Source organism: Aplysia californica, unplaced genomic scaffold (assembly GCF_000002075.1).
Source record: "Aplysia californica isolate F4 #8 unplaced genomic scaffold, AplCal3.0 scaffold00577, whole genome shotgun sequence".
NCBI classification, from domain to species: Eukaryota; Metazoa; Mollusca; class Gastropoda; order Aplysiida; family Aplysiidae; genus Aplysia; species Aplysia californica.
The window spans coordinates 58,935-86,434 of NW_004797847.1; the positions used below are offsets into that span (position 1 = coordinate 58,935).

The 27,500-nt window shown below is 39.7% G+C and overlaps 2 protein-coding genes across 13 annotated transcripts in view; one reads left to right on the forward strand and one right to left on the reverse strand.

The window, feature by feature from the left end:
• Positions 1-2,126, reverse strand: part of LOC101863771 (O-acetyl-ADP-ribose deacetylase) — a gene marked incomplete in the record, with an annotated part of 18,023 nt that extends 15,897 nt beyond the window's left edge. The window contains 1 exon segment of one of the 2 annotated variants that reach the window (XM_005107111.3): positions 2,024-2,126. Coding sequence is in view for 1 of the 2 variants with exons in the window: in XM_005107110.3 (XP_005107167.2) it covers positions 1,784-1,834 (51 nt within the window). 2 annotated transcript variants of the gene reach the window in all.
• Positions 2,127-5,448: 3,322 nt separating this feature from the next.
• LOC101864175 (heparanase) overlaps positions 5,449-27,500 on the forward strand; it is a 23,324-nt gene continuing 1,272 nt past the window's right edge. For 2 of the 11 annotated variants that reach the window (XM_013087346.2, XM_013087351.2), the window contains exons 1-11: positions 5,451-5,607; positions 9,758-10,293; positions 13,033-13,256; positions 14,099-14,281; positions 15,168-15,345; positions 20,569-20,619; positions 21,493-21,693; positions 22,632-22,743; positions 24,746-24,861; positions 25,587-25,730; positions 27,131-27,500. The exon at positions 27,131-27,500 is cut by the window's right edge. In XM_013087346.2, coding sequence (XP_012942800.1) covers positions 9,935-10,293; positions 13,033-13,256; positions 14,099-14,281; positions 15,168-15,345; positions 20,569-20,619; positions 21,493-21,693; positions 22,632-22,743; positions 24,746-24,861; positions 25,587-25,730; positions 27,131-27,281 — 1,719 coding nt within the window. In that variant the 5' untranslated portion in view covers positions 5,451-5,607; positions 9,758-9,934 and the 3' untranslated portion in view covers positions 27,282-27,500. Of the gene's footprint in view, positions 5,627-5,669; positions 5,775-9,757; positions 10,294-11,867; positions 12,215-13,032; positions 13,257-14,098; positions 14,282-15,167; positions 15,346-16,927; positions 17,103-20,568; positions 20,620-21,492; positions 21,694-22,631; positions 22,744-24,745; positions 24,862-25,586; positions 25,731-27,130 lie in introns of those variants that run through there. The other 9 variants (XM_035972099.1, XM_035972096.1, XM_013087354.2 and 6 more) reach the window with 9 other exon arrangements.

Consider the following 27,500-nt stretch of genomic DNA (forward strand, 5'->3'; position numbering starts at 1 on the left):
TCGGCTGCTTGTACTGTATGCTTCCCGGGAAGCTGAGAATGTTTCGGAGTGTTCTATGGTCTGCTGGGGTAGGATATGCGCTATACAAATGCTATCTATTATTATTATTATTACTTCCAAAACTTGACATACAGATGTGTCAGGATGCTGTGAAATCAGGCACTCGTCAATTTTGGGGTATGTGGAATTATTGATATAATCGAAAAGACTGTTCGTTCGTTTTGCTTTTAGTGGAAAAAGTACCTAACTATCTTGAATAAAAGTTGAGATGTTTGCGAGTGAAAGAGGTGGGTCACCTGATTTAAGAGGTAAAATTAGCGAGAAAATAGCCGCTTAAGCGGGGTGACTTCAAAAGCCTGACAGTCCTTGGAAACTTAAAATTTATATTTCTTGTACCTTTAAGCAACATTTATCAGTAAAATCCACGTAGAAATTCATTTTAAAATGTAGGCTACATACATTAAAGGCGTTGAACAAAAAAATGAAAATTCGATTCAAATTGCCATGCCCGTGGAAAAGTGACAATTTCTTTGATTTCATTATTTTGAAAGCGCCTGATTTCACCATGATGCCTCACAAATGTTTCTAGGTATAACTTGAGTGCCACCCTGAGTAAACCTAAGGCATTGTCTTAGAAATTGTGGTCGATCAAAACAATTGTTTCTAACATTCTTGATCAAGTGTGGAAGATCAAAGAGGACTGTGATTTTATCACCTTCATGACGAAAAAAAAAAACTTTTCAGGTGTGAGACTTCCTTTTCTTAAAACTGTCTGGCTGTATGGGCCTTGGTCACACACAAGCCTGGATCACTTTCAAACCAACATACATATATTTTAAGTTTTTTAATGGAATCTAACAATAGAACAATGAGCTGCACTATCCGCACCAGATGTGCGCTGATAAGGAAGCCGGTCAGCAGTTGACATGCTGCCTCTCTCCCCGGCGTTTCATGCCCACGCACACTTTTCGCCCCATTGCATTATCATGGTATTTTATAATCATTGGGTATGCTTGTCAAGCAGTGTGCTAAAAATAGCATAGCTAGCTGCTTCTGTGGAGGGGGGAGAAGGAATTGGTATTTTACCGACTTTACCTTTATCCCTTTACTCTTTTTTAAATTATATTTTGTCTCAAGTGCACCTCGAAGGACATATACTTGAAACCTCTACAGCAGCGTAATTAGTTTGACCGTTTCATGTTTGTGTTCGAGCCTCGCATTATTTTCTTACATTAAGATAAAGAAGGAAAGAAAAATGGGACCGCAGGAACAGTGCGACAGATGCATGATTTTGAGTCTTTAATTTTTGGTATCATAAGCTCGTTAAGGATTCTAATTCATTTCCCTAACTTTATATTTATAGAAAAATATCTGCATCTATCATGGAGTCCAAAGAGTTGTCCTTAAAGATTTGAAGTTGTCATGAAAATAATTGATTTGCGACAGTTTTAGTTTTAGTGGCTTTATGTGTGATCTGCAGCAAACAGGACAGTCAGTTTGACCCCTGAAGCAGCTGTGTGCGGGAGTGAAAGTAAAAAATTACCAATTACCTTCAAAAATTAAATTTCAACGTCCCGACATAATTCTGTTACAATGCGTCTTTTTACACGTATAGCAATAACATTATCATTAGATCCAGATTTAGATCTAGAATCTAGATCTAGAAATCTAGATCTAATCTAGACACTAGATCTAGATTCTAGAATCTAGTCCGGTTTTGTTTCACTTACAATTTGACACCATTTTTGTTATGCGCAACACACGTACACGTACGACGACCTACCTTGACGCCCGTAATATCCCCACGGAGAAGCTTAACTTCAATGGTACTCATGTTATCTGTTTTTCTTCAACAAACATACAGAAAAAGATGACCAAACATTCGAGTCATTATCTTGACAAGTTGGCGGACTGAATTAATCGCTTCGTATGTGGCCTGGCAGTAGCCTAACTTGCAAACACTGGCCAAACACCAGTGACCAGTTCCTGGAATGTGAGCTAAATATAGAAACATACACTATACCAGAGACCGTAAATACCGAGACGGTGCAATCCTTCTTCGGCCTTAGTGCATCGTCGGAGAATCGAGGTCAGCGACTGCGCGCGTCGCTCTGCGCATTAATGAGCTCCCACAACACACGCAGTGGTACTATATAACACGACTATAACACGAGCTGTGGGGTGACCAGTTGGCCCCATTTTAGTATTTTATATAAATTCATGAAGATACGTTTTAAAATATAGCCTCAATTGTTGTGGAAAAATAATATGAATACGTTAAGCTAAATTGATACAAACTGCTGTGCAAAGTTTAGGTTAAATTGATTCACCCGTTAAAGAGATGTTTGAGGACAGGTTGCGCAACGAATTTTTGACAGCACAGTAAAGATCATCGTGCAGTCTGACGTTAATAAATACACTGACTTATGGTCCACTGCGTTGCATTTGCAGGAATCACCTTTGTTTTCAATTACATTTTTCTCCTGGGGCATTTTTAGCTTTAGATTCTGTCTTCTGTGCGACTGTTACTCTGTTCACCAAAGATTTAAAATGCGTTTTTAAAAAAAGCAGCTTCAAACAAACAAACAAATTCCACAAGTTTAAAACTGGCTTTTTCAAGCCACCGTGACGACAATGTTCAAATTGTTTCTGGCTGATGAGGGTCAGGTGCTTTGCATGGAAAGATGAGAAATCTTCCAATATCCCTGTACAGTCCTTGCAGACTACATCGTCTTCAAAAGTGTTAAAACTTACGTCAGAAATTTCATTTTTAAGTGCATTGCATCTTTAATGTATTGCAAAATTTAACAAAATTAACAAGGTATCTGTGTTTTTTTATCAAGGTCTACCGGAATTGCAACTATTGTTTGACTGAAATTCTTACTCGTTAGACTTTGATTTATTAAAAAGCTATCCGCTACATACCTGCAACTGCTTGAAGGCGATGCGATCATAATTTTGTCGGCCATTATCTGTCTCTTCAAACGAAAAAGTAACTGTTGTGTGTGTGTGGGGGGGGGGGGGGGTCTGGATTGTCAAGATATGTCCACCTTTTCCTCTCATGGTGACTGAGAACAGATATTCAAGTTCATTTTGATATCACTGTAAGTAATCCTCCATTGCAGCTCACAATGTCTGCCACAGGACCTTGCAAAGCAGTGATGTTGTGGATCCTCTCACTGACTCATATTAATGCTTTTGTAACTTTCGTTTTGTCTTCTGGACCAAACTTCATGAATTATCTTTCAACCACAGAAGTGTCTGCTGGGTTACTGGGTTACGATATTCGACAGAGAATGACACAAGTGACCAAATGAAAACGTTGAAAGGATCATCAGTCTTTACAGAAATCAGATATAGCGATGTCAGACAAAGGATTAATTCAGAGATACATATTTATGTAGTGTCCCAATTTATTTGCTTTTGCTTTTTTTGCACAGCCAAACAAACGCTTTGTCGTCCAAAACGTGACACACAGTTGGTTAACTTGGGTGCCACCCTGAATAAACCTAAGGCACTGTCTTTTTCAGAGAAATTTTCAATAACTGCCCAGCTCGCAGTATCATCATGATGAGTAGGCCTACATAAATTGTGGTAGATCAACAAATTGTTTCTAATTCTTAATTAAGTGTGGAGGATCAAAGAGGATTGGGATTTTATCACCCTCGTGATGAAAAAAAGGCTTTTCGGGGGTGAGACTTAGATTAGTGTTCTAAAACCGTCTGGTTGTATGGGCCTTGGTCACACGCAAGCATTCACCTTCAAACCAACATATTTCAAGCTTTTAAATGGCCTCTAACAATGGAACAACGAGCCACACTTCCCGCACCAGGTGCGCGCTGATAAGGGAGCAGGTCAGCGGTTGACCGTCGGTTGACGCGCAGACATTCCCCCCCGGGAGTTTCGTGAGCTCGCACGCTTTTCGCCGCAGCGCTTTTCCCTTTCGTCAACCCGCAGCCACCTCCCAATCGTCAGCCACCCCCAACCTTTGACACGGGTCCAAGGAGATTAAAAGTTCTAAACTCCTTGCACGGGTCAAACTTCCATCTATTTATAGGTAGTTACCGGAACATGTATAGGTGAAGTGATGTGCCGTGATAGTCGCGATATATTATTTATTGAGATTGTTTTGGTCTCTCTTTACTCATCACCACGAGAATTTCTTGAAGTTTTTCCCTGGACTCTGCCTTTGCTAAAATCTCGAATCTAGATCTAGAGTTGTAATCTAGTGGCAGGTTGTAGATTTCTGTGGTTAGCAGATTTCTGTTGTTATCCAGTACATTCCAGAGATTAAATAATTAATTGGACTAGACTCTAGTAGTAGACTCTTCTTCTTCTACTTCTAAACCTTCGAGATTACAAAGGCCAAGCCTAGGCTTGTAAGGATTCGTTTTGTTAAAAGTGTTGTTTAACACAAAGTCTATGAAGTTAGCAAAGCTAACACATTGTTTTCTAACGAAATGATGCTTAAATTGACTTTTATATTGTCAATAAGAGATCAAGTTTAATCACCTAATCATTTAAGTAAGGAAGTGGCTATCCTCGCCCGGGGTGAGAATAAAAACCCTACGATTGACCTCTCACCCCGGGTGAGACTTGCCAGCGTTGGCTATTCTCACCCAGTGTGAAACAAGACCTGTTTTTCCTAATTTCGAAATGCTTTCTATCGGTGGGGATGATCAAATTGACAAAAGCAAAGAAGAAAATGACGTTATAGCATAAAAGTAAGCTAATTTGATCTTCTACAATGATGCTATGGCTCTTTCACTTTTCGAATCGACCGAACTACGCGGGTCACCATTTTGTTTTGCCCGAAAGTTCTCGCAAGATCTACTCCTCCCCCTTCTCTCTCTCTCTCTCTCTCTCTCTCTCTCTCTCTCTCTCTCTCTCTCTCTCTCTCTCTCTCTCTCTCTCTCTCTCTCTCTCTCTCTCTCTCTCTCGGCAATTTCTTAAATCTGCAACCTGCAATTAGATTACAACTAGATCTAGGGAAAAACATCAATTAAATTCGTGTGGTGCAGATGAGTAAAGAGAGACCAAAACAATCTCTCTATTGCGACTATCATTGCACATCACTTCGCCTAATACATGTTCCGGTAGATTTAACTACCTATAAATAGATGGAAGTTTGACCCGTGTCCAAGGTTGGGGGTGGCTGACGATTCGGGAGGTGGCTGCGGGTTGACGAAAGGGAAAAGCGCCTCGGCGATCTTATGAGAAAATCTACCAGCTTTCTCTGACATTAAAATATGGGGGCATGGTGGCGTTTAATATACATAATAATACTAGAGCTCGTGGAGAGAAGGATGGGGACTCAGTATGTTCAGATCATGTAAATGGGGGTACCGATGAGGGTAAAAGGGCCCGCCATGTCTGACATGTGACGTCACTGCTGCGAGTTCTAATGATAATAATATAACCTCTTTGGCTGAATCTTTTCAATCGAACTTTGACCTTCTCCTTTTTCCTGTTTCCGGGCCGGGGTAAACAAACAACACTCGAAACACTCAAGAAAGAGTCAGAGGCTTGTGACTTGCTACAGTACAGCAGAGTGAAGAGTGTTGACGCCCCCCACATGACTTAGAGATAGCTGATGTTTATTATAACGTATTCGAAATTTATCAGCGTAACCTTCCTTAAACATAATTAGATCTATATCTAGATCTAGATCTAGATCTAGAATCTATATATCTAGATATCTAGATCTGCTCGACTCTGAGACTCTAGACTTCTAGACGTTACAAGTTACACTTGCATCATAATTTTCGTGTGCTGTGTGTGAAATAATAAAATTATAATTTCATTTCTCTTCTGTTCACTTGTCAGGACTCTCAGTAGAACTAGATTCTAGTCAGGGCACTGTGTGTGGGTGTAACTAGTTCTAGATCTAGATATATCTAGATCTAGATCTAGAGACTATCTATAGTTAGACTATAGACTATACTATAGATCTAGATTCTAGATCTAGATCTAGTGTTAGGTTATAGATCTAGATCTAGATCTAGATCTCTAGATCTAGTTATTATAGATCTATTATGTTGCAATTGCACTTTGTTGAGTTGGTGTGCCGGTTGAATGTTTCGAGGAGGAGGCAGGCTCCAGGATTTTTCTTTGGCTAATTTAGATGAGAAAGTGCCTTTACTTTACACTCCGTCGGCTAAAGACTAAAGCCACCCATGTATAATGTTATTCGGACTCGAGTCCGAATAACATATTTTCATATTCGGACTCGAGTCCGAATAAAACAAATTCTTATTCGGACTCGAGTCCGAATATGAAAAAATGTTATTCGGACTCGGGTCCGGAAAAAAGGAAGTGTCTTCGTTCTATAGGTCTAACGTTCAGTGCTTCCAATTTTCCGCCATTTTCTAGTTTTCCCCACACCTTATCTGCCGATCCAATGCCCGCCGCCTCATTGATACGCCCCCCCCCCCCACGTTTCCCACTTTCATTGTTGTAGAAAAAGGTAAAATTGAAGATTAGCAGACCACCTGGCATATTATGAGCTGTGTAAAAAAAAAAAAAAAGACCGATTCTTTCAAATACACAAGCCTGTGTCATATCGATTGTTTACCAAGAAAAAGTTGTGTTGCTGTGTAGAGCTGAGCATACGGCAACTTTTGATTCCATAGACCAGCGCACAATTCATTACGTATTCATTACATAGATCTACGTCAAGACTAGCTTATTATTGTAATAATGATAAGTTGCCAGGGGGAAAAAGACCGACGCTTATGCGACGTTCAAAGCCCAGACCGATAGTGCCCCCCACCACCCTCCCCGACATGCACACAGCCACACGTGTGCAGGCCGCCCATCCGACCCCGACACATGCTAACGAGCCATCTTTAATTGCTTCTGATGACCTCTTGAAATAAACATTTATTAGAAGCGTTATAACTTTTCAGGCCGGCCTCAAATTCATCATAAGATTAAAACTCGGCTCCTGCACAAAACGCCTTTTTGCCCAAAGTGATCCCGGTCTCTACCCAGCCTGAGGCGAGTCACGAGTGAGGCAGGACAGGAAGCCGGATTCACGAGTCACAGGAAGTCGGAAGTGATGTCATGCTGGACAAGAATCATAGAGTCCGAATAACATTTTTTTCATATTCGGACTCGAGTCCGAATAATCTGATAATGTATTAAATTTTCTCTTTATTTTATTCTTCATTATCACTCACTTTGTCTCCCCCCCACCCCCCCCTCCCCATTTTTAAACGAAGTGACTATTTCTCCAAACGCTCGGGAATAATAAACTTGACCTCCATTTCTCCGAACGGCTTCCATTCTCAAGATTAAAAAAAAATTTGTGAGAGTTCGGCGTCATCTTTCATTCTGCCATTCTGCGAGGACTGGAAAGAAGCATTTTTTTGCATCGAATTCAATTTCTTGAGCAAGAGATTTTCAGATGTCTGACTGAATATACTTCAAAAAAATTCCCCCCCCCCCCACACCCCCCCGACCTCGCCCCCCCCCCCCCCCCCCCTGTTCACACCTTACTCACTCACACACACTCGCACACACACAGTGTTTATTTTTCTCGAAAACACTAGGAAACACTAGAAAACACTAGGAATCACTGGAAATCCCTTTGATACATTACCCCCGGACGCTTACCAAAGCCTTGATTTTCGTATCATGGCCATGACGAAATTGTCTTTGCCACCCAGAGAGAGAGAGAGAGAGAGAGAGAGAGAGAGAGAGAGAGAGGTGCTAGCAAAATGTATATATATGACATGCCCCTGTTAGCAGGAGGGAACGAGAAAGATAGAGTGGGAAATAGGTGGGGAAAAAGAAAGACGGAGACAAACAAAGAAAAAGAGAAGGCGAACGATACACAGAGGAGAGAGAGAGGGTGACTGCTCGATTGAAATTATGACATTGTTCTTTTTTTCAAATTGTGATTCCTCCAACTCCAAAAACGGAGGAAAAACAATCGTTCATAGAAAAGACATCCGCAATCTTCATTTAGCGGCTAGCCTCGAAACTAGATCAATGATTTATGTCTGTCTGTCTAGATCTAGACCTAGGCCATAGATCTAGAAGAACCTAGGTCTACCCTGAGCCAAGAGGGCGCTTAAATTTTCCGAAATCACAAAAGAGTTTCCCTACCGGGTCTTTATACTTTGTGACTTTGTTCCCGGTTACCGGGTCTGTATACACTATATAGATACACTCCCTTCTAGCATCTTTGATTCTAGGCTACCTTCTGATACTAAAATGATGATTTCATCCAAAGGTACAAAGGTGATTTCGAGTGATTCCTAGTGTTTTCGAGTGTTTTCGAGTGTTTCCTAGTGTTTCCTAGCGTTTTCGAGTGTTTTCGAGAAAAATAAACACCCCACACACACGCACGGACACTGCACACACACACACACACACGCGCGCGCGCTTGGGCCACTCCATTCGTAAATAAATTTTCGAGAGCGGAAACCGTTCGGAGAAATAGAGTTCAAGTTTGTTTTCCCGAGCTTTCGGAGAAATAGAGCCCGCCATTAAAAAAAAAAAGCAAGGACAAAGATGGAGTGATTTAATGTTATCAACATATCCCTTACTCCTTCTACTTCTTAGTTAGTCTAGTAATCTTAACTTTCTGACAATTCATATATATATATGTGCATTGAGTATTGATTTACTTCATGATTATTAAAATAGAGCCGAGAGTGAGAGTGTCTAGCCTATACTATAAGTGGAAATTACTTTTTAATTTGTATATATTTTAAAATATCCGCAGACTATTTTAATATCTCTATAGTCAAGACTCGGGAAGTAAGGGTGTTTAATGCAGGGCTGAAAGGCAAAGAAGTATGAAATAGGAATGGAACACTTTTCTTTTCCAAAAAGGCAAAAATGCACTATTAGTAGTGGCCAGGTTAATTAAAGAACTTCAATTTTATAATTGTAATTTTGTAATATATAGCTCTACATTCTGGAAAATGGCTGCTGATATATAAATTTAGGAAGATGGGAACACTAGTATAACAATAGATCTTGTCTTTTCACTCCACAGTGTGATATCTTTCTGGCTCCTGATTTGGCAGATTGTGTGAATTCTTGCTTTTCTGTATTTTGTCATTTTTATTGCACATGCTGTTCACTTTTTCTTTTGGAAATAAAAGTAAATTCTTTACTCTGTGCTAAGAGACTTAAAAAAAAATTAGTCATTGAAGACAGGAGAAAAGTGTTACAAATACATAATTTGCTGCTTTAGTAGGCCTATTTAAAGATATTATATTCTGGAAGTTTCACAAAATTCTGACTCTAAAAAAACCCAAGAAAGATCACAATGTCCCACTGTAAATTTGATTACGATAGAAGGCCTACATGACAGGAGATATTATATGGGATCTTTTTTTCGCCTTGGTCTTAATCATTGAGTAATTAATGCTATTTCTATTATTATTATATAATTTCATGTCGTGTTAATATTGACACAACAAATAAATTAAGTTGAAATTTCTTCTTTAGTTTCTGTAATTAAAATTATGTCTCTTCCCATGCTTTTATTAAATTTAACCCATCTTCCCTAGCATCACACTTTACTTTGCTGCACACCTTTGCCCCAGTCAGTAAATCTTAATATTAGATAGGATCGCCTTTAGAAATGATAAAAATTGAAGGCTAAATGTATGACAAGGAAGTCTACACAATCACTTTGATTTCTTCCATGATCTTCTACACTCTCATCATTATTGATTTTTATCAGATTGTCTTGCCAAATCAAATCTAAAATTATCACATTTTCTCTACTCCTCAGCTCCGAAATGTCATCAGGTTGTCAAAGTCAAAGTTCATAGAAGGGAGGTGGGAGGCAAAGTTGATATTAATTTTAGAAGTGTAGTGCAGATACGTGCATTGTGATATTTAAATTCTAAAGCGTTGTATATATATTTGTGCATTCTATTAATTTGCCACTAAGAGCTGAAGAATCACAATGCATCACCACAAACGTTTTTGGAGAAAGATTTTGGTCTTAGGTCTCTCTATGATCATCATAGTTTGTACGGCTGAAGATTTTTTGAAAGGTGATTCAAACTTAAAATGGTTGCCTGTGGCCCAAAGACGTCAAGTTTCAAGTTTCGTTTTGAAACCAAGAATCACAGATTTAAGATATGTTATGAGTAGAAGACCAGATGTAATAGTACCGTCAAAAAATTCTGCGATGAAGTGGAAGTTTAACATTCATCTGAATGTTTCCAAGTCTGCATATGAGACGTCCATGACATTTTTGTCTTTGTGCATCGCTTCCAGTATATTTCGGAATACCACAGAGTGGATTCACTTCAATACAGGGTATGGCCACTCTTAGTTTTTTGCTCAAGTCTGGGCGTGATAGCTGGAAGCTGTGGAAAGGATCCCATCAGCAACAGAGTTAACAATCTGTCTGCGTCACTGGCAGTAGTAGTAGTGAATTTGATTTGTCAGGGAAGCAGCGTGAAATGTGACTGTTCTGGGATCCACAATTTTCTAGTCACAGAGAAAAGTACAACTGTTTCAATGAAAGGCCATTTTCAAAAATGCTGATTCTATAGAAAATTCTTTCAGTTCAATGACAGTAATGGCAGCTCAGGACCAGCATTGTTGTTGGTATAATGGAGAAGTAAAGTTGAGCTTGGAATTTTGGAAAAAGACTGAGTTTATTTCTTTTATCTTTAAATCCTAAAATGCTTATAATAATGTGGGTTTTTAAAAAAATCCTTCCTAGTGGCTATGGCTCATTAAATTGGCCATTTTTGACCATGTCATGGTCGATTTAACTGGACATGATTTAAGTCACTATGCGGTTCGTTTATCCTGTTTGTAATATCGCTGAGCTTTTCAGCTCCTTCATAAATGAGCTCTCCTTACATTAGATTACTTTCTAAAAATGTATTGGTTTATGGCCTTTTATTCTCTCAGTTTGCCCTTTCTCTTGCACTTTCCAACCTATGATGATGAAATTTTATAGTATCTCCTGACACCCACAAGAAGCTAAATATTGGCAACGCTTGGAGGATTAACACCACTCTTACCACACTTGGGTTTTTCTAAAAATTCTTTTCAAAGAAATCTCCTTCTGTTTTTTGTTTTTGTAAAGTGTTTTACGGCGCTCGCAACTGCATAAGGTCATATGAGCGCGCGGGACACACCTAATATTTTCAGTTCGTAGGAAATTTTGAATTTTGCCCGGGTGGCGGCTGAAGCCTACTCTTATCGATTTTAGACCACCAAGAGATCTTTAACGTGCGCAACTTGCACACATGCCATCCGAGATTTTTCGCCCTTGTCCGAGAAGGCTAGGTGTAGTTCTTTCCTACCAGAAGATCAGGGGTGTGGCAGAAAGACAGCAGTAAGAAGGAGCCTAGGGGTAGCAGTAGAAAGGCTGCAGAAAGAGTCAGGAGCCCAGAGGAGGGGCAAAGGAGGTGAGGGGGTGGGGGCAGAAAGTGGAAATGAAAGCAGACAACAGAACATTGCTAGAGAGCAGGAAAGGAGGTGAAAGGAGACAATTTTAGAGAAGGAAATTTTTCGGTCGCAACCCAGATTCGAACCCGGGACCTTTTGAATGAGAGGCTAACACCTTAACCTCTAGGCCACGAGAGCCCCCAAATCTTCCTTCTGTACATTTGTGATTTCAAATTGAGCCAAAACTGAAAATGTTTATTGCACTTTTCTCCATGTCCTGTGCAGTTTCGTGATTTATTATGGTTTCTTATAGTTTTGCGTTTTGTTTAATTTAAAGGAGGGGGGGGGGGGTGTCAAGTTAATGTGAATGTAGCTGAGCATTGGTGCTTTTCTGTTTTATTTGTACACTATTCCCATGGCTTGTGGAGATCCTCCCTTCCAGCTGTCACCCCCAATGCTTTCATTGTTTTATTTCTGTTGTTAAGGTAGCTGTCAGTTCGTCTGCAAGGTGGTGACTGTAATGTTTAGAGAATTGAACTTCTCAGACTGAAATCATTTTGGAAAGTGCAACAAAAGTGGCAAACCCAACAAATATGTTTGTCCGCTTCGTAACTGTGGCTGGGTTTACTTTGTGGTGTGTGCATGTGGCATGTGGTGGTTTTGATCAAACTGTGAGGAAATTCTCTGTTCATCGAGATGTGGAAAGTGGAGACACATTCAAAGTTAGAGTGATCACAAATGGCTCAAGTGGTGCCGTGTGCAGTGATGACTTCATGAGTTTTACCATCGACTCTGGCATAATCAGGGTGAAGTGGAAAGGATTTGACTTTAGGTCGGTGTTCATAATATTTTAGTGCCTTTGATCATTTTGCAATGGAATTAAAGTGTATTTTATTTGATTATTATATAATTCTCTTTTTTATGGTAGGGCCTAATTATGAATTATATATATATATAATTAATAAAGTTTGCGAGAAAAAGATCTTTTATGTTTGTTATTGTTGGAAAATACATGAAAACAAAAGTTAGCTCTGCTATCTGTAGTAGAAGAATGGCAATGACATAATGGGTGGGTAGCTGTTAGTAAAGTGAATTACTTGTTCAATCTTGTGATATTATTATTTGAAGTTGATTTTCTCGAATAAAACCTTTTTTTTTTCTCTTTCTGCTCATGCGACCCTAATCTTTTTCTTTCCTTCTTTCTCACTATATGTCCCCTTTCCTTTATGTCCGCTTTTCCTTACTTTTTCTTTCTGCTTTCTCTTTAATTCTTTTTTTAAAAATTATTATTTTGACTATAAAAGGAGGACTGAATTGTGGTAAAGTCTGAGATCTTTAGTTTTGAAAGGTCAATTATGTATGTGATAAATTCCTGTTTGTCTTGCTTTTTTCTTTGCATTTTTCTCCCTTCAAGTGAACAAACGATTTCACAAATTTCCATGACTGACGCCACACGACACATTCTTGGCGAGTCCTAAGATACATGCTTGCTGTATATTTATCTCTCTTTCTGTCAGTTTGTCTCACCGTCTAACTCTTGAGAATTTCTTATTCCCCGCCCTATATTTCTGTTCTTTTGTCGGCCACCACTTTGAGTATTAGTAAAATCGTCGGCCCTTGCATTTTGTCTCTTTTATATTTTTCTTTCAGCTCCCAGAAACTTCAGAATTTAGCTGCTGCCCTCAGCCCAGCTAATCTGCGCCTGGGCGGTACCGCGGCTGACTTTCTTACCTTTGATCCTTATTCAAAAAAAGATGACTCTGCCAGTTCTCCTGATATCACTGATAAGGATGACTTCTTCATGCTTGACGCTGGACTTTTGTGGGATGCTGGGTTCTCGAAGCTGCATGATAGTACAAACTATACTATGACTGGTAAATGGATAAGTTTTAGTATTGTTTAATCTTATGTATTTAGAGTAAGCTGTTATGAAGAGAAAAAACTTTTCTTTTTGCCCACTGGACTGGGCTCAAACCATTCCTCCTTTGCAGATCTTCTTCAGTATGGAAACACTGCCCTTTGAGAATTTTTTAAAGATTTGGTAAAAGTTAGTAAATAGGCTTCTTGGAGGAGGATTTCATTACCACACTGTTTGGATTTATTCTGAGTTGCCTTCACCACTGCATGCACTGAAGCATTGTAGCGAAGCTGGAGAAGCTTTTTTCACAGCTTCCCTCGTATTCAAGAACTACCTTCGCAAAAATCACTCTCCATTTCAAAGAGCTCATTGGAATTTTTCAAAACCATGTGCAGTGCATTCCGGAAAGATTGAAATCACATTCTTTGAGTTTCATCATTTTACAACTGTACCTTTTTAATTAGGGTAAAGACTTATTGAACTCCCCTCATATAGGTGTGGTTGCATCGGTAGCCTAATGGTTAGGCTACGGGACTTGAAATCACGAGATTGTGGGTTCGGGGGGGGGTTAAAGTAAAGCCCCAGATCTGTCCAATATTATGTCCTTGCGAAAGTCATTTTACACGAATTTCCCACTTGGCTCAGTCCTTTCGGAGATGGACGTTAAATTCGGAGGTCCCACCTCTTAAATAACCTAACAGTGTTGATAGGGGCATTAAACCTATACTGTTTCATCATTTTTAATCTTTTATCGTATAGGTGTTCAAATGTTACCTTTATTTTTGCTTTAACTCGACTCACTGTGAGCAGAAGCATGCAGTCTATAATTTTTCTATCTCACTTTCCTGGCACTTACAGGGAAACAGTGGGATTCCATCACAACATTTGCGCAAAAAGTGGGCTGGGATCTCATGTTTGACTTCAACCTGTTCAAGTGGCATAGGTGGCAAGAGGGTCTGTGGGACCCCAGCAATGCAGAGCTGTTACTCAAATACTCTGCAGAAAGAAATGTCTCTATCCCTGCTTTTCAACTCGGCAATGGTAAGCTCTTTTATTTTCGTCAAACTAAAATAATATGCAGTGGGTTGAAATTTAGTCGCTGTTTTAATATGTATATATGTGAGGCATCGTGGTGAAATCAGGCGCTCGTCAAAATAACGAAACTGGAGAAACAGGCATTTTTCTGCCCGTTTGGCATTAAAAATTTTTGTTTTGTTTTTACTCTATCCCTTTTATGTCCATACAAAAACACATTTCCATGTGAATTTTACTGTAAAACATTGATTAGGCATACATTATGTCATTTTTCAGTTTTCAAGGACTTTTTCGTTATTAGAGTTACCAAACCTTGGCGGCCATTTTCTTGCAAATTTTACTATTGAAATCAAGCGACCTCACTCCCTTCTATCGCAAATATCTTGACTTCTATTCAAGATAGATGGTTATTTTTTTCACGTAAAGCAAAGCAATTAATAAATAGGCTTTCAGATAGTACCAATAACTCCACTTGCCCAAAAATTGATGAGCGCTTGATTCCACCACGTCATGACACAATTGCTAGCCAATCTTAAGCTGCAAAGTTGCTCTGGAAAGTTTAAGGTTGACATAATAATGTATGATATTTGAGAAGCAACCTAAGTAAAACTGACGATTGGTAGTTTTGTTTAACTTCTTAACAAAAGCTTGGTCTTTTACAAAAATATATATATTTAGCCACTTTCACTTTGCTTCGCTTTTGTTTGTTTTCTCCCAATAGCCAAATTCATTCAAGGATAACTTCTGTTGCCATAAAAAAGAACATTGGGAAAGCTTCTTGGTTTAATTCTTCAGTCTGTGGTATATCTTTTTGTTGTGTAGTTTTTTTACCAGCAGCATTATTTTCTGGCCACATGACCAGCTGTTTTGGATGGATTTGTTTCCATTTAAGAGCCAAATTCTTTCAAGCACAACTTCAACCTGAGCATTGCTCCTGAGACTCTCGCGAAAGACCTGCAGCTGTTGAGAGACACGCTGGCAAAGTTCCCTCAGTACAGCCAAAGCTCTGTCTTTGGGCCCGAGGTGACCAGCATATCCCGACACGTCGGTGCTCGTAAATATATGGACCAGTGAGTATATGTGGTCGCTTTTAAACGCAAGGGGGCTATCCCGAAAAATGCTCTTTTGAGAAAATCGAAGGTAAAGTTTTTGCCCCTTGTTCAGTTTCTTTAAAACTTTAAAATACAAGGAGAGTTTTCTCCATAACCAAACAAATATACACACCAATGAAACCAAACTTCTCATATACAGGTAGGGCAATCCCTACTTTTGGTGTAGGTCAAGATTTCTGGAAACCCCCCAAAATATGGGTTAGCCCACTTGTCTTTAAAAGCGACCATGTGCAAGGCCTCCTGCATGACTTGAGGAACACTGTTGTTGGACGCAGCATGTTATGTGGGCCTGAAAAGCCTTTTGTTCCTTCTGTTCATCTTAAATGACTTGGATCCGGATGACGCTGAACACAGTTTGTTAAGAGGAAGGATAAAACTTCTTGTTTATTTGAGATTGTGTGATGGCTGCTCCAGTACTTAACAGAGCTAATTTATGGAAGTTATGGGTTAATTGCATGGTCTTCATTTGGGTTGTTTTTAGCACCACACTCAGCTTAAAGATGAAAGCAACCAGTTTAACAAACTGAAAGATGTGCCTGATCTTTTTGGACGATGTTTTCTTTGTTTGGACTCTAGAAACTCGGATATAGTTGAGTTTAATGTTACCAACCTATGAATAAGATACGTTTGACAATTGGGTCTCTTTTTATACCCTTTGATACTATCCGCTACCATTTAGGTAGCTATATGTTGTATGCTCAGTGCTATATTGTTACTGGCCCAGTACTTTCTGTGTCTTCACCATAGTACACAGAGTTTTCTCCATTTGGTTCCTGACTGGAGAGCCAGGCATAATCAGTCTTGGCCACTGAGTGCTTTGTTCGAAAAGGATTGGCTGGTGGTGGCTAAGAGGGAGGGGGGGATGAGATGGCTAAAGGGTAGGGTGGGGAGGGGGTGGTTAGGGAGGAGGGTTGGAATGAGATGGCTGCAGAGGATGGTGTTGCGGAGGGAGTTGCTAGAGAAGAGAATTCTGGTGGGCGGGGGTGGGGTGGGCTAAAGGGGAGGGTGGGATGAGGTGACTAGAGGGGAGGGTAGGGAGGGGGTGGTTAGAGAGGAGGGTGGGATGAGGAGACTGGAGGGGAGGTTGTTGTGGAAGAAGGGGGGGAGGGGGGAGACAGGAGGGGGTTGGCAAGAGAGGATTAGGTGGCTAGAGAGAGAGGAGGGTGGGGATGAGATGGCTTGACAGGAAGGTGTTGGGGCGGTGGAGGCAAGAGGGGGAGGGGGGATGGGGCTGGGGTGCTTGGGAGGAGGATTGGGGGGGGGGGGTTGTTAGTCGCTTTAAAAAACTAAAAAAACTAAATTTATTCCCATCTGGAGGAGGGTGATTGGCTCCTTGGTCCACTTAACAGGCTGTGTTCACTTGCACTTACTATTTTTGTTGCTGTCAGATATGGCTATTTTCATGACACCTTACAGAATTGTGGTGTTTTGGTGAAGGTGTCCTCTGTGTTGAGGTTTATTTGCCTCCTTATTTTCCCCCCTCTGAGGTTTAGCTTAATGTTCTCTCTCTGTTTTCTCTGTTTCTTCCTCTCCCAATAAGAACCAAACTTTTACAAGAGAAACTTCAATTTTAGCATCCCGGGGGACACGTTAGTTAAAGACTTTGCTGAGCTCAAGCGATTGACCTCGGAGTTTGACCTGTACAAGAACAGTAAAATCTATGGGCCGGACGTGACTGGCCTTCACTCCTACTCCTCCAGGCTTCTACTTCTGGAGTAAGTCTTTCTTCCGAGACCCTGTCCTGACCCGTATAACCAATGGCTTTTTTGTTCACCTGGCTTATTTTGCATTATTTTACAACCCTTGAATTGGAAGTGCGATCTTAGGACATTTTGAAAAATGGTTTGTTAACTGCTGATTATATTTCACCCATGAGTAAAGCTGACAAATCCGTTTTCTATCCATCACAATCTATATATTCATAAGCGAGTTTTGATATTGATAAACTTAATTTACGAAGTACTATTGCACATATGTTTATATAATACATTAATGATCATTATGAACAAAAACGATTTTTTTGTGATCATTTTCTACGGTGAGGTTTATTTTAGGTTTATTAACTCTTTAAACTCTTTAAAGCTTTTTCCACCGTTTCCCGGAGTTTTTTTCTACAGTCACCTAAACCTGGTTCACTGTCTCATTATAACCCCAAAAGCTTGCCTCCAACTTCTAAACAGCGGAAACAAAGGCTGATATTAGTCATTACTAAAAAACTTGATTCGGGAATAGTTCAGAAAAACAAGAAAAAACTAGTACTTAATAATACGAAACAGTTGTCTCTAGTATTGGACGCTCCCAGCGTCCGATTGGGAACAAGGTTATTACCACTGGACGTTCCCAGTGTCCGATGGGGTTGAAAGAGTGAACTAGGACAAATGTGCACTTTGGTAGCATGGGTCGAAAATGTAAGGCTTTTGTTTTAAATAGGTCTTAGATCAGCTATTTCGCATAAATGCAAACTGTTTTTGGCTCCTTATCTGATCGGCCTTTATCCTTCCAAGTTATGGCATCTAGTGAAAACAGAGGGAAACATTAGTATGTTTCCCCTTTCTATTTCTTAAATATATACATAATTTGAGAAAGCCACCAGTAACATTACCAAAAGTTTGAAAAGGATGTTCTTGTTGAAAGATGGTTTTCTTTTTAGTGAATTTTACTCTTTCTCAGTACCGAACTTCATACCTCCGTTCAAGTCATGACTGTGCACGATTGCTTTGTTAGATTGTTCTGTAACTGTAAAATGGTGTAACTACAAGTTACATCGGCATTCCCAATTTTGCCCCTGCGTGCCGTTTATGCTTTTCCAGCCTCTAACCCCAGTAAGAATTGTCTGATCATTAGGATGGATAAGCTGTTAAGTGCTCCTGACCTTCGGGAATCTTTTTTTTTTGTCCCTGAGCTTTTGTGATTTATTGTTTAAAATGGCTCTTTAGTGAATGTTTTCTGTAGCGCTGTCAAATAGTAGTCAATTTTGAGTTGGAGAATGATCAGTTTTGGTTTTCTACAAATGAAACTACACCTATCTTTCATCAAGATTTTTCTTCGATGGCATAGTGCATGAAGAAATATGTTCTTTTCTCTGTCTGTCTGCCTGTATATATCTCTCTTTCCCTTTCTGTCCATCTCTCTCTTTCTCTCTCTCAGACACATACACACACACACACACACACACACACACAGACTCACATGTATACACACACACCAACACACACACACACACACACACACACACACAGACACACACTCACTAGTATACACACACACACACACACACACACACACACACACACACACACACACACACACACCCACACACACACCCAACGAACACACGCACACACGCACGCACTCTCAACCCACCCACACACACACACACACACTCTCAACCCCCCCCCCCCCCCCACACACACACACTCTCAACCCATACATGGCTCAATCTAATGCACAAATTAGTTAAACCTATTACACACAACATGCTTACTCTCCAGCCCCCACCCAGTAAACATCAACTCTTTAAAACTGTCCACGTCGTTATATACAAGAAAAATTTTGAAATTATGCAAATTGAGCCCAAAAATGTGAAATTATGCGATTCTGTTAATTTTAAAATTTAACAAAGAATGATGAAGGAAATAATCGGAAATTATGCTATAAATGATCAAATTTTGTTAAATTATATTTTGTGTTGTCTGCTCCTTTCACCTCTTTCCAGTATTCCAGCTCACATGATCTGTGAATGGTTGACAGGTGCTCTGTTGTGGTTTTCTCCTACTTCTCTATCAAATATCTGTCAGAGGTTGGTTGGTGGGTGCTCTGGTGTGGTTTGCTTCTTCTTTCCTATCAAACATCTAATGTCTTTATCTCCCCTCCTTTTTTTTTTGTGTTTGTTATTCTCTTGTAACACCTCTAATCTTCGGCACTTATATGATCTTATTGTGTTGCTAGTGCCGTTAAACATTTACTAAAACAAAATATCTGTGTTCCTTATTTCTCCTTCTTTTTATTATTGTATGTTACTCATTAACCTTTAGCGCTTTATGGCCTCTTTGTGTTACAAGTGACGTAAAATTTCCTAAAAATAAACCAACTGGATCAAAAGTAAACTCTATACTGACTACAATTGGATTAACTTACTTTCTCTCTCTCTAAGTGGGTAGTTGGCGGGTGCTCTGGTGTGGTTTGGTCCTTCTTTCCTATCAAACATCTATCCTCTCTATCTCCCTTCCTTCTTTTTTTTGTTTGTTACTCTCTTGTAACACCTCTAATCTTCTGGCGCTCATATGACCTTATGCAGTTGTGAGGGCCGAAAAACCTCTACTAAAACCAAAACTCTCTCCCTAAACTGCCAGTCATCATCATGCTTGTCTGACCCTGACCATTTCCTCCAGCTTTGTCACACTTAGCCTCTGGTATTTGCCTCACCTCATGTCCCTGTGAAATTTGGTTGTTATTTCTCATTATACTGTATTGTCACCTCTGCTGCTATTGGAAAAATGTTTTCTTTTTTCTTTTTGATACATAAAGTAAAGGTGGGAAAGGAAGGGAAAAGGGGGTCTCTGACATGAAAATTAAATGCCAATGTTCTTGAATTTATCCATTTCTGTAGAAGGTTTGTCATAAAGTATAACAGGTATAGTTTTTGTTGGCAATCAATACACTTCTGTTTTTGGAAAATTTATTACTAGACCCTAACGAGAAGATAGATCACATGTCAAATTGAGCAGTTCGGCAAACAACTGCACACTGGGTGAAGCTATGACTTATTCATCTACTCACCACAGCTATGTGAGTCTGAAGTTCAAAAATGAAGGGGAAGTTTCCTTGTGTGCGCGTCATGTAAGGCAAAATAAATATATTCTTCTTGGGTTGTTAAGGATAATCTCTAACTCTAAGCTCCCTGTCTTTAACACCCCACCCCCTCCTCTTCCAGACAATTGTTTTAGACCAAATGATGTAGGTTGTTGGCGGGTGCTCTGGTGTGGTTTGCTCCTTCTTTCCTATAAAATTCTGTCATGTCGTCTCTATCTCCCCTTCTTTTTTTTGTGTGTTTGATACTCTCTTGTAACACCTCTAACCTCTGGCTCTTATACGACCTTATTGTGTTGCAAGTAGCGTAAAACTCTTACTAAAACTTAAAGACAAAATGATTGTTCACAATTTTCTCTCCTATTTCTTTAGATTTCTGAAGGATGGAGGTAACAAAGTTGTGGATGCAGCCAGCTGGCACCAGTGAGTATTAAATCAAATCAAATCAAATCTTTTGATTCATTCAAATGTCAGCTGAAGTCGTTTCTGTTTTTAAATTAATAAGATGAATATTTGGAATAATTTTCTTTAGTCAGAACACAACGTTTCATGTTACTGTTGTATGTTGTACTATATTGTAAAGCGCTCAGAGCCTGTGTACTTTATTCGGGGTTGAGCGCTATATAAATGTCATTTATCATTTATTATTATTATTATTATTATTATTATTATTATTATTATTATTATTATTATTATTATTATTATTATTATTATTATTATTATTATTATTATTATTATGGGTTTTAAAAAAATCAAATTTTTGCCCCTCCATGAAGGAAATTCCTGGCTTGTCCAGACTGTCAAATGTATTGAATGTGCATCTCTTGAAAAGCCACTCTAGTCAGTATAAATGAAGAGTATCTTCAAAAATGGAATGTGGCTGCATGACTAGCTAGGGATGACTCTGTATTCTATGTAGATAAAATGACCATGTACTTAAAATCAACTGCACTGTGAGAGAAAATATGTTACTCCCTAGGCTCTAGCAGGGGTGCAAAAAGAAGAAGGAGATGCAAAATATTGTGTGTGGAAACTGCTGTCAGTAGTGTCAGGGTCCACTTCCGTTTTCACCTTTCAGAATCATTTGGGCTTTTTAGTATTCTTTTTTCCAGATTTGCGTCTTTTTGCAATTGATCATGGAAATATTTTTGCCTAGAGTCGTTCTAAATCCTGATAGAAAACACAATCTCGCTATTGTTTTTTACTATTATGTTCTTGTCATCCAAGTGAGATCAGTGGAAAGCGTTGTATATTCTCTAGTTTATATTGTTTTTTTCCCCTCTTTCCTCTCACCAGCTATTACCTGGATGGAAGGACGGCAACCGTAGAACAGTTTATGGACCCTAAGGTGCTGGACGGGATGAAGACAGAGTTGCAGACGGCCTTGAACCTCACCGGCCAGTCCCCGCCCGTGCTGCCCTTGCGGCTCACAGAAACCTCATCCTGCTATGGAGGTGGTGCGCCAGGGATCTCGGACCGGTTTGTGGCCGGCTTTATGTGAGTGGCAAACGCGTTTTTGTTGTTGTTGTATTTGTCTTCTTGATATACAAACTTTTTGTGGTTTTCTTAGTTTGCTACTAGGATTCATTTTTTTTGCAGGGGGAGAGGAGGGGGGGTAAAAAAACCCTGTAGAAGTATGAAGAGACGGTGCAACAGGACTTTGAGGTGAATTTATGGCGCACTTTATGAGAGAAAGAGAACTGGCACAAGCTGGCCCAGGAGGTGATTTCAAAAAAATTTTCAGACATGATGGAATATCATTGAAATACCTCCATTATGCTATTTTTTACATTTTGGCCCAAATTGACGTAGTCTCTTCTGATTCTGAGGAGATGCAGTGTATTTTTATATTCGCTCAAAAGTGGTGTTTGTTTTCGGGGTTGTTCTTTTAGGTCATGCTCTTACACATCTCAGTGCATTCACTTAAAATTTTCCACAGGAACAAAAAAGTATTGTCTTGCCTCTTGTCTTGTCTTGTCTGGTCTGGTCTGGTCTCATTTCATCTCATCTCGTCTCACCTCATCGAGTCTTATCTTATAATATCTTTTCAAATCCTATCTTGTCTGAAAAGTGGTGCTTAGTGGGTGGTTGGCGGGTGCTCTGGTGTGGTTTGCTTCTTCTTTCCTATCAAACATCTATCGTCCTTATCTCCCCTTCTTCTTTTTCATGTTTGTTACACTCGTGTAACACCTCTAATCTTCTGGCGCCCATATGACCTTTTTCAGTTGCGAGCGCCGTAAAACCCCTACTAAAACTTTTAAAAAGTGCTGTTTGTCTTCAGGGTTTTTCTTTTACGTCATGGTTTTGCTAATCAAAAGGGAATAATTACATGTAATGTCTTGTGTTTGTTTTCAGAGTTGTTCTTATAGATCAGGCTCTTACACATCTCAGGGCATGCAGTGTATTTTACATCGACATAAAATTTCCTCTCTCAGGTGGCTGGACAAGCTCGGCCTCTGTGCCCAAGCGGGTGTCACTGCTGTCTTCAGGCAGACTTTTTATCGTGGAAACTATGCGCTGCTGTCTGTTGACTTAGATCCGAACCCAGTAAGTCATCTTCGGTGGAAATTGTCTCAGACTGCCACCCGTTGTTGAAGAAAAAACTGGTTGTCTTAGATAAATGCATGTCTTGGACAGGGTAATTATAATATTTGGTCGCTTTTAAGGACAAGCGGGCTAACCCAGATTTCGGGGTTTCCAGAAATCTTGAACGACACCAAAAGTGGGCATTGCTCTACCTATAGGAGAAGTTTGGTTTCATTGATGTGTATATATTTGTTTGGTTATAGAGAAAACTCTCCTTGTCTTTTAAAGAAACTGAACAAGGGGCAACTACTTTACTTTCGATTTTCTCACAATAGTGGTTTTCGGGATAGCCTCCTTGTTCTTAAAAGCGACCATTTTGAAAAGGTAAGGGTGGGGGGGCGGAGGTGCCAATAGTTGTTTGGACAGGTGATTGTCTTGGACAGGTGGCCATTAGAGCAGGTTCGACTGCATTTTATTTGTGAGGCAGCGTGGTGGAATCAGGTTCTCGTCAAAATAATCAAAGTGAAGAAACTTGCTTTTTTCCGCAGGTTTGTGAATTTTTATCAAATTTTTGTTTTTTGGCTCAACCCCTTTCATGCCCATTTGAAAACTCATTTCTGTGTGGATTTTTCTGAAAAGCGTTGATGAAAGGCACAAAAATGTAAATTTTCAGTAATCATTGACTCTTAAGCTAAGGAAATAACTAATCGTTGACGGCCCTTTTCTCACTAATTTTACCTCTGAAAACAGGTGACCCCCACCTCCTTCTTTCGCAAATATCTTGACTTGTATTCAAGATAAATGTATATTTTTTTCATCCAAATAAAGACAAGTGAATGAGCTTTAAGATGATAACAGTAACTCTACATGGCCAAAAATTGACTAGAGGCTGATTCCACCACGCTGCCTCTCATTTGCTTTCTTTTTCTTTTGTTGTCAAGGATTTATTTATTTATCTATTTTTAAAAAATACTAATGTGGTATGTTATATTGTTCTCATTTTGTGTCATCTGTGTTTGCTATTGTTTTATTTCTGCTACTGTAGAACAGACCACAGAGAGTGGGTGGTTGGCGGGTGCTCTGGTGTGGTTTGCTTCTTCTTTCCTATCAAGCATCTATCGTCCTTATCTCCCCTTCTTCTTTTTTATGTTTTTGTTACTCTCTTGTAACACCTCTAATCTTCTGGCGCTGATATGACCTTATGCAGTTGCGAGCACCGTAAAACCTCTACTAAAACTAAAGACCACAGTGAATGAATGCGGGAGAGGCAAATTGTTTGATTTGTCCAACAACAGGGGACTTCTTCTGGCTGCTAGAGTGCCAGTCATGAGCCTCATTCTCCATGATGTAGAGGTAGCATCAGTTTTTCTTTGTACTTACTTTCCCTTCTAATCTATTCTATCCACATTAGAAAATGTATGTGTTTGTTTGTGAAAATGTAAAAATAGACCGATGTAGTGGTCACTGTTGTTGCCCTTTTCTTTGATTTCTCTGATTCTAAAAAGGGGTTACGGGCAATTAGTGGGTGGTTGGCGAGTGCTCTTGTGCGGTTTGCTTCTTCCTTCCTATCAAGCATCTATCGTCCTATTCTCCCCTTTTTTTTTTGTTTTGTTGTGTTTGTTACTCTCTTGTAACGCTTCTAGTCTTCTGGCGCTGATATGACCTTATGCAGTTGTGAGCGCCGTAAAACCTCTACTAAAACTAAAAGGGGAAATTAGGGAGGGAGGGGGCATAAGTAACCCATCTCATTTTCAAGAATGGTATTGATACAGGGCGAGATTCAACTTTCTAATACGATAATTGTAAAGAAGAGACTGTTTTAAAGATTAATATAAGTTGTGTAAAAGTAGCTGTAAGAATCACAGAAATCGATGTACACAAAAGTAGGAAGACTTGGAATAACATCAAGAGGCTAGCCCAGGATAGAGAAAGGTGGAAGGTGTTTGCCTATACCCTGGTGCAGGGAGAGAGAGGCAATGATGACGATGATGAAAAGTAGCTGTACTGTGCTGTGCTGTTGCAGGATTACTACCTGTCCTTGCTTTACAAGAGGCTCATCCTGGGGCCTGTCCTGAATGCCACGTTTGAGCCGTCCATCAGCCATCTACGCGTGTACGCCCACTGCGTTAGGAGAGACTTGTGAGTAGTTTATGTGTGTGTGAGAGAGTAAGAGAGAGAGAGGGGGAGAGAGAGAGAGAGAGAGAGAGTAAGGAAAAGAGATGGAGAGTGAGTGAATGATTGAGAGTGAGTGAATGATTGAGAGTGAGTGAATGATTGAGAGTGAATGAGGGAGGGAGGGAGGGAGAGAGAGAGAGAGAGAGAGAGAGAGAGAGAGAGAGAGAGAGAGAGAGAGGGAGAGGGAGAGGGAGAGAGACAGAGACAGAATGTGCGGAATTCTGTCTTTCTGCAGAAAGGTAGAGAAACTCAGACACTGGATAAGAAAACCTTCCCAGTGTTGAGATCATGTGTTTTGTGTGCACAGTGAAAAGCCTTTCTGTTTGTATTATACTTGTGGGTGGTTGGCGGGTGCTCTGTTGTGGTTTGCTTCTTCTTTCCTATCAAACAACTATCATCTTTATCTCCCCTCCTTCTTGTTTGTATTTGTTACTCTCTTGTAACACCTCTAATCTTCGGCACTTATATGACCTTTTTGTGTTTCAAGTGCTGTAAAACTCTTAAATAAAATAAGAAATGTATCATACTTATTTGAGTACAACGTTCCCTAAATAATCCAAATTATGTTGACGGGGGCTTAAAAACACCTATATTTTTTAAAAAAAAGTGTTCCTTGAGTCTCTGATAAAGAGGGATGGGTGGTGGGGGTTTAAGAGACGTCTTTTGATGATGTGTTCATTTCTCCACAGTTACAACTATCCTCAAGGAGCTGTTGTTTTGTACTATCTGAACCTGCGAGACTCTAATGTCACACTTACTTTGGACCAGTTTGAAGGACAGAGTCTTGACCTTTTCCTGCTGAGCCCTGGGGATGGTGCTGGACCTCTCTCCAAGTAATAATGATAATGGGTTGCTTTTATATAGTGCTCTATCCCATACGAGTATAGGCTCTGAGCGCTTTACATCGTTCGTATGATTACTGAGCGTAATTATTTCATCCACACAAGATTGAAAGTTTCACATTAACAAGAAAACCAATTCAACCACACAAAGAAGATGTATGTTACTCTCTTGTAACACATAATCTTTTCTTCATCACTTATATGATCTTATTGCTGTAAAACTCTTACTAAAACTAAAAGTAAAAAAAGAACTTTCTCAACCATACATTGATTATGTACATGTAAGGACAGGAGTGAAAATGAAACATATCCACTCTGTTATATATTCAGTTGAAATTGTCCGAGGCGGTCTCCCACTGTGGAGGAGAGAAAAATGGTTGCCTTTGACAAGTGGACGTCTTGGACAGTGACAAAAAGCTGTCCCTGCAGTTTTTATGCAAAAAGAGCCCAAAAATGTGAAATTACGCGATTCTGTTAATTTTTAGCAAAGAGTGATAAAGGAAAATAATAAGAAATTATTTTAAAAATTGTCAAATTTTGCTAAATTATGCGGGGTGCTTAAAACCCAGGGGGAATGAAAAGTGCAAACTGAAGAAATTCTGGCAATCCCACAGTTTTATGTAAAGAGATATATAGAAATAATGGGGTGTAGATGCACGGTCCAATGAATTTACTTCAATTTAATGGAAGTTGGTACTGAGTCATTGAAATTTTTAGGTGAAGGCAAAGTGAATTGATAGGGGATTCGACTTGCATCTGTGGCGTAGTGGTTAGCCTCTTTGGTGCCGCTTGCAGAAGATGTGAGTTCGATTTACGAATGGGGAAGGTTTTTATCAAGCATGATGATAATTGTCTCTTGGGATGCTTATCCCCACTCAGCCCAGGTTGGTCCTAACTGGCAGAGTAAATAAATGAGAAATGATAGAGATAAATAACATTTGTATGGAGCAATTAATTCCCTCTCAACAACAAGCTCTATGCTGTTTACAATCGATATTATTACCTCAGCAGACCTGATAGATTTCTAAAACAATCTCAACTTCCGGGGTAGCAGAACAGAAGCATCCCACCTTCTAAATAGTCTAACCTGTGCCAGTCGGGGCGTAGAATTGTCTCAGTAATAAGTGTCTTATGAGTCTCTGCCTCATTGTGGGTGGTTGGCGGGTGCTCCAGTGTGGTTTGCTTCTTCTTTCCAATCAAACATCTATCGTCCTTATCTCCCCTTCTTCTTTTTTATGTTTGTTACTCTCTTGCAACATCTCCAATCTTCTGGCGCTCATTTGACCGTACGCAGTTGCTATCACCGTAAAGCCTCTACTAAAAAAAAAATCTCCCTCTTAAAAAAATTATCATAATTCATCATAACATTGAGCTGTATTCTTGCTTTTCAGATTGGTCAAGCTAAATGGTCAGACACTCACAATGCAAGGCCCAGAGCTTCCTCCTTTGAACCCGAGCCCTCACAAAGGGGACATAAGCGTCTCGGCACAGTCCTTCGGATTTATCGTCGTACCCAACGCTCAGGTGAAAGTCTGCAGTTGAATGATGGAAGATTCTTAAAACAGGGTGTACATTTGTGCTATAGTTCACCCTCATGGATATTTTAGTCATAATGCTCAAGTTCTCAAAGTGAACATTCCTTGAGGATAATCCAATGTCCCGTTGATTTCATAAGTTATGATAATTTATGTAATGCTTTCTCTCTGTCTCTTCTAATGAATGAGATTAGATTGAGATTGTTTGATTTGAGAAATATAATTA